The sequence below is a fragment of the Glossina fuscipes genome, unplaced genomic scaffold, assembly GCF_014805625.2.
Source record: "Glossina fuscipes isolate IAEA_lab_2018 unplaced genomic scaffold, Yale_Gfus_2 1, whole genome shotgun sequence".
NCBI classification, from domain to species: domain Eukaryota; kingdom Metazoa; phylum Arthropoda; class Insecta; order Diptera; family Glossinidae; genus Glossina; species Glossina fuscipes.
In genome coordinates this window covers 50337436-50343796 of record NW_023998415.1, presented here as the reverse complement: position 1 = coordinate 50343796, position 6361 = coordinate 50337436, and the positions used below count along the sequence as shown (strand labels likewise).

At 32.2% G+C, this 6361-nt stretch overlaps 1 protein-coding gene across 1 annotated transcript in view; it reads left to right on the top strand.

Moving 5' to 3' along the window:
* The window catches only part of LOC119645243 (ecdysone-inducible protein E75), a 129791-nt gene that overhangs the window by 98430 nt on the left and 25000 nt on the right, over nt 1-6361 (top strand). The window contains exon 3 of the mRNA XM_038045337.1: nt 1841-1985. Coding sequence (XP_037901265.1) covers nt 1841-1985 — 145 coding nt within the window. The remainder of the gene's footprint in view (nt 1-1840; nt 1986-6361) is intronic.

Sequence of the window (6361 nt, the reverse complement as noted above, 5' to 3'; positions counted from 1 at the left end):
CTAGTCCTCAATTGAATGTAGCTCTGCAACTGCAACAACAGCGACCACAACACGCAGTTTATTTACCACCTCAACAACCCCAACAGCAACATCAGCAACAACAATTGGCACAACCGAAAAGACTGAAAGGCTCCCAGAAACAACAACTGCAACCACAGCACGGAGTACCACCTACAACACTAAAGAGTGATACCAGTAACCATATAAAGACATTAACCACCTCCACCACCAACAACCTTAAAAACAATAACAACGCTAATAACAATTGTCGTAATATAAATAATTTAAATCCAACGCATCAGGTAACATTCTTAACATCTTTAGAGTCGTTAAAGCAAGCGAAAAATGACAGTGAAACTGGGAAAAAAGAAGAAGATCATCAGCATAATGTAGAAAACAAAGATAACAAAAGCAAAGAAAAGACTCACTTAGAAACAACGACGACGAATAATTTAGCATCAGTCGAACCTCAGCAGTGTCCGTGGAAGAAAATCCGTTATGCTCGCGAATTAAAGCAAAAAGAACAAATGGAAAAACGGCAACAAGAACATAATCAGGAACAACAAGATCAGCATGAGAACGACGAATTACAAGTCGCTTATACGTGTGATATTAAAGAGAATTATTCGTTGGATGTCTTAAGCACAAGAAGCACCACGATCAGTAAGAACAGTAACAGTAACTGTAATAGTAATACTAGCAGTAACAGTAACAGTAGTAGCAACACCACCATTAAGCAAGAACTTAACCTCGCCGAACAAACCCATAAGGAAATTGCCATATTACTACAACAACAACATCAGAATTATCAACAACAGCTGCAACAGCAACGACGTGATAGTTCTGATAGTAACTCATCGCTTTTAAGCGCTTCGAGTGCTAATAATGGCTGCACTTGTTTATCCATTCAGTCGGAAAAACAAGAGAAAACAATCATACATAAAAAACGCATTGAAGATACCGTAGCAATTACTCAGCAACAGCAACAGCACCATCATCAGGAAGAACACGAAACCTCTCATGATCGTATTGTGGTCCGCTCTCGTCGGTCCAGTTTAGTCTCAATGTGCGATTGTATGGATTGTCATATAGACGTAATTGATGCGGGTTGTGAAGATGAGCACCTTTGTGATGAAATCAAGCTCGAATTGTGCTCAGAGCATATTAAACATATTAAAAATGAAAAAGTTGAACAAAACACTTTAAATTATTTATGTCAAAAATTCGATGAAAATCTAGAGACCAGTCATCACAATCATAACCATGGCACAAGTGCAATAGTTATGATGGGAACACCGGAACGTATAACAGAACAAACGATTAAAATGGAAGCACCAGATAACAATGCGGAGAAAATGGAATGTGAAGGCAGCAGCGATAAAGAAGGAATTGATAAAGACGAAGTAGGTTTCGACAACAAACAATCAAACGAGTAATTCATTTATGTAAACTAAATTATTCAGTTTCGCTCGCCCCTAACAACTATATTATTATATAATGACGTTGCAGCAGCGGTCATCGTTAAAAGAAAGAAAGAACCGCGTGTTTCGTCAGCTGTTTTTAGCAAAACCGATTATTTTTGCCTATAATATTTACTTTTTAGCAAAAATAGTTTTCTTAGCTTAAAACACTTGACGAAACTCTTACTAAGAGTTCGCCAGCAATAAGAATATTTGCCAGCAATTTCGATACTTTTTTGCATATATTCTTTGACTACTTCTTAACATTAAGGGGATAACTTTAAACTAAATATGATTTTTTTTGCTAATTTTTTAAAACACACAATATAAGCAATTAACATATTTATTTACTTTATCATTTGTTTTTTCCTTTTTTGCAGGGTTTCTTCCGCCGATCAATTCAACAAAAAATTCAATATCGTCCTTGTACAAAAAACCAACAGTGCAGCATTTTACGCATTAACCGCAATCGTTGCCAATATTGTCGTCTGAAAAAATGTATAGCAGTTGGAATGAGCCGAGATGGTGAGTGAAGTTTTGAAACGCAAACTATTACTTGGTTTAGAATAGGGCAGGACAACAAATAGAAGTTAATCTGATATCGAAAGTAGAAATGGAAAATTGTTTATGAAAATGAAGTATCAATAATGAGTGTATGCCCGTAAAAACTTTTAATGTCATCGCAAATCCGCTCTTTGCTAATTTTTTTTAAGTTTAGTTAAACATTTTCTTCTCTTTTTGTTTTTTGTCATTCCCTAACACTCTTATGCAATTAGTTTTATAGTTCAATAACTTTTGTCTTGAAGAGCAATTTTGCTTCTTTTTTTTTTTGCTTATACAAATAACAAAACAAATGAAACGAGATATCAGGCATGCAGTAAAATGATGATTTCTGATATGTAAAGTAACACAAATCAGAAAAGTCAAATAGACATCATGTTTTCAACCTATGCTCGCATATGGTAAAATAGCCTAGAATTTTTTTTTTTTTTTTTTTGATCCTTTTCGCCTTAATCCCAACGTCCACTATCGTCATCATGAAAATCTTGCAAAAAAAAGCAAAGAGAAAATACGTCTAATGACCTACAGTAGCATAGATGAATAGATATGCTATCTAATAAATCTGTTGGGCGGCCTTACGCCTAAAGATAAACTTTTTGATCAATTTAATCAAGAATCGATTGATTTAGGGAAAAGGGTGAATCTTTTCCAATATCGTGTTGCAAACATCAGTACAGGACTAATGATGAATTTTGAAAATTATTAGTGGTATGGGGTAAGAACAACAAACAAACAAACTCCCGCATCTTTCACTCAAGATGAAATAAGTGGAAATGGTGTTGAAAGTTGAATGACCGCACTTAACCTAAATTTTTGCAGGCAAGCATATGAACGCAAGTACATATACACATATATACATATATATATACAAAGTAACATTGCAGAAGAGACTCTTAATACTTACATGACGTTTTGCTTTACGTAAGTAAAAAAACTTAACAATAACAAGGAAAATAAATAAATAATAAAGCAAAGCAGCGGAAAAAAGGAAGCCTTTAGCGGATAAACAAATTCATAAGAAGTGCTGTGCACGCGCATAAAGATCGTAATTTGAAGAATTCATGTACATTTGTTTTGTATAAGTACATGTATCTCTGCTTCTTTTTTTTTTGTTTTGGTTTTGTATAAATATTTCGAATTACTTAACGAAGAAACATAACAAAAAATTATACGTTATTACGTATTTAAACAGGAAATTATTATAAATTCCAGCCACACCGCATAAAAAAAAAAGCTGAGAAATAATATTCAAAGTTATGTATACAGATATTGTTCATTGTTTTTATTGTTACTGTTATTGTTATTGTTTTTACTCACGTTTTTGATGATGACGATGATGGCGATGAATATGATGATATTGCCTGTTTTGTTATAACTTGAAGAAAAAATATTGTTTATACGAACAACTATATAAATTTGTTTAAATATAGTTTAACGTACTTGAAGAGTCTTTTCGCATATAGTGACACAACAACAATGATATCCAAACAAGAAGACAACAAAATTAGCTTCATGCTCTACTAATACAAAGCCTGTATATATATAAACACTTTATTGTGCATTTGTGTATATGGCAGTCTGCTTGTAATAAACACACTTTGAGTTCATTGGCTTAACGAAGCTTTGTTTTTTCGTTTGTTTGTTGGGTGATAAAGCAAGAAAGACTCTTACATGCACTTGTTAATGTGTACGTTAATAATGGCTGAGCTCTTTTTTGTTGGTTGTTTGAGATGATAGTGTGAGCGAGTGATGAAAATGAAAGTGATTTGTTAGAAAAACTTACTACTATTTTCTGTTTGAGAAAAAGAACCATATATTTTTGTTTCTTTCTTTGTTTGCGGCGCGGACAAGTTTTAAAATTTTTTTCTTTTCCTAATAAAAAATACGCAATACATATTTTGTTATTAATTAATGTTGCGTTCCTCATACTGAGTGCGATTGATTCCGTTCTGAAACTTTAATATGACTACATTAAAAAGTCAGACTCATTAGTTTTAATATTGATATCTCTCCCTTGCTCCCTAGGCTTCTTTGAGCCCCCTTTAAGCTTAATCTTTCTCGTTCAAATCTTACGACTTCGAAAATGTCCGATGAATGCTAACCCGATACAGAATTTCGAACTAACTACGAGTATGTATATATGATCTGTGATATATGGGATAGTGGGATAGTAATTTAAATTGGTTGACAAAATTAATGCGCAGTCACTGTCTGTTAAATAGTTTTGGGATCGTACGTCATCCATCCAATAGTTTGGCAAAGCACCGTTTAGATATGTTTCTATTTATTTATTTATTATTATTATTTCTTTTCGTTTAATTATTACGCTTTTTTAATTAACGCATTTATTCGAGAATCAAATGAAAAAGCCTGATGTGTTTAGGAGCTAATCTGGAATATCTTCAAGCTACCGATATATGCATGGGATTGACTGAATCGATTCAAAGCCAAGCGTCGCTCCGAAACAAACTACATACGAACAACAAAGCGTGTATCAATATTTATGAGAAAGAACACAAATGTGATAAATAAATAGACAAAAAATAAGTTAAAGAATACGACAAAGTTTCCCGCACCGGTTTCTGTGTATGACTACAATAACGTAATTTATTTCGAAAACTATTGCAGTTAATAAGTTATTAACAGAAATCTGTTAGGGTATCAAAATTATTCCAATTTCTTAAAATTGTTAGGATAATTCAAAATCCTCGTAAAATTTAACAATAATGCGATGATTATGTATATATATATATACATATTATATTACTACACGTTTATCTATTAGATTATTGCGCAAACATGTGCTTTCATTTTGCAAATGCAAACTTTTTTTCAAACAAAAATATCATTTTTTTTTTTTAATTTCGTTAACACAATCTTTATCAAAAATATGTTGTCAAGTCCAAAAATACAAAAACAGTTTTAAAAATTAGCAGACCTACTAAAGAAAATGAAACTGAAATTCGCAGTAACAACAACAATAAGAACAGCACTGAACCACATGCATGTTGTTGATGCACGTTGTGTGATATTATAGTATATATATATAGTATACTAAAGTTACCACCGTAATCGCTCACTTTCTCAGTGAATGTTGCGCTTATTGATTACAAAGTCTGTCACGCATTTGAGTTTGTGAGTTTCTATATAGATAACAAGCATGTGTGCGTGTGCTGCAATATAAGTGTTGTACGCCTTTTTTTCCCACTATAACATCAAGATGAATCCTCTATTCGTCTCTACGAATATATATATATATATTTTATATTTATATATATATATTTTTTTATTTTTTTTAATTTTTCATAGGTATGCATATGTGTAAAGTGAAGTTCATTGACCGTTGTTTGTCTGACGTTTGTTGCCTGAAACTAGGTCACAGTTTTAAAAAGAAAAAAGCACACTAAAACAACAAATCAACTAAAAAAACTCAGGCCATCATACATACACGAACACGCACAAACATAGGCACGCTCACATATACAATTCACATTTTATAACTTTATTTATAAATATAAAAAAGAAGAGAAAAACAAAATAGCAACTGAGTCGAAATTTACAAAAATATATCAATTTATTGAGAGAAATATGAGCAAAGAAAGTCGAGAAATCGAAAGGAAAACATTTAAATAATTTGCGGATAAGCAGCGAACTCTTCGTACCTACCAAGCAAAATTGGTTAAAAAAAATTGCGATCAAGATTTACTTCCCGATTATTCATCTTAATAGCTTTTAGTAACGTTTTGATAGAAAGTTTTTGCGAGATTTAAATTATAAAACACTCCGATTAGTTGACAGAATTAACAGAAATATGCGAGATGAGCTTAATTTGTCGATTCATCAACCAAGCAACGTCCATTTGTTCAAATTTTTCATATCTTCATATTCATTACGAATGGGATCGATAACGAATTTCAATACAAAGATTTTTACTAATTCTCCAACTAGCAAAAGTTCAAAATTCAAATCAATCCAAAAACCAATATATATATATAAAATAAAATAGAAACTATTGTTCCCGGTGAATAACTCTAGTCTTGTAGCGCCCCCGGTACGCGTAAAATTATAGTTGTGTAAAATAAAAAGAAGATTGCAAGAAACTTTCGAAAGCTTTCTCTCTCAATTTTATAGGGATTATGCTTTGGCTTGTAGCCCACAAAAGTAGATACTATTGGCTCAGATATTAAATAAAAATTTTTTTTTATCAACGCAAACTTCTGAATCGGCCAATCGGTTTATCAGCTAGAGGTTAAGAGATAATATATTTGATGGAGAATATGAATCAATTCACAATTTGACTGGCCGTCTATTTTAGGGATTGTTTAAAAAGCTTAAAATGG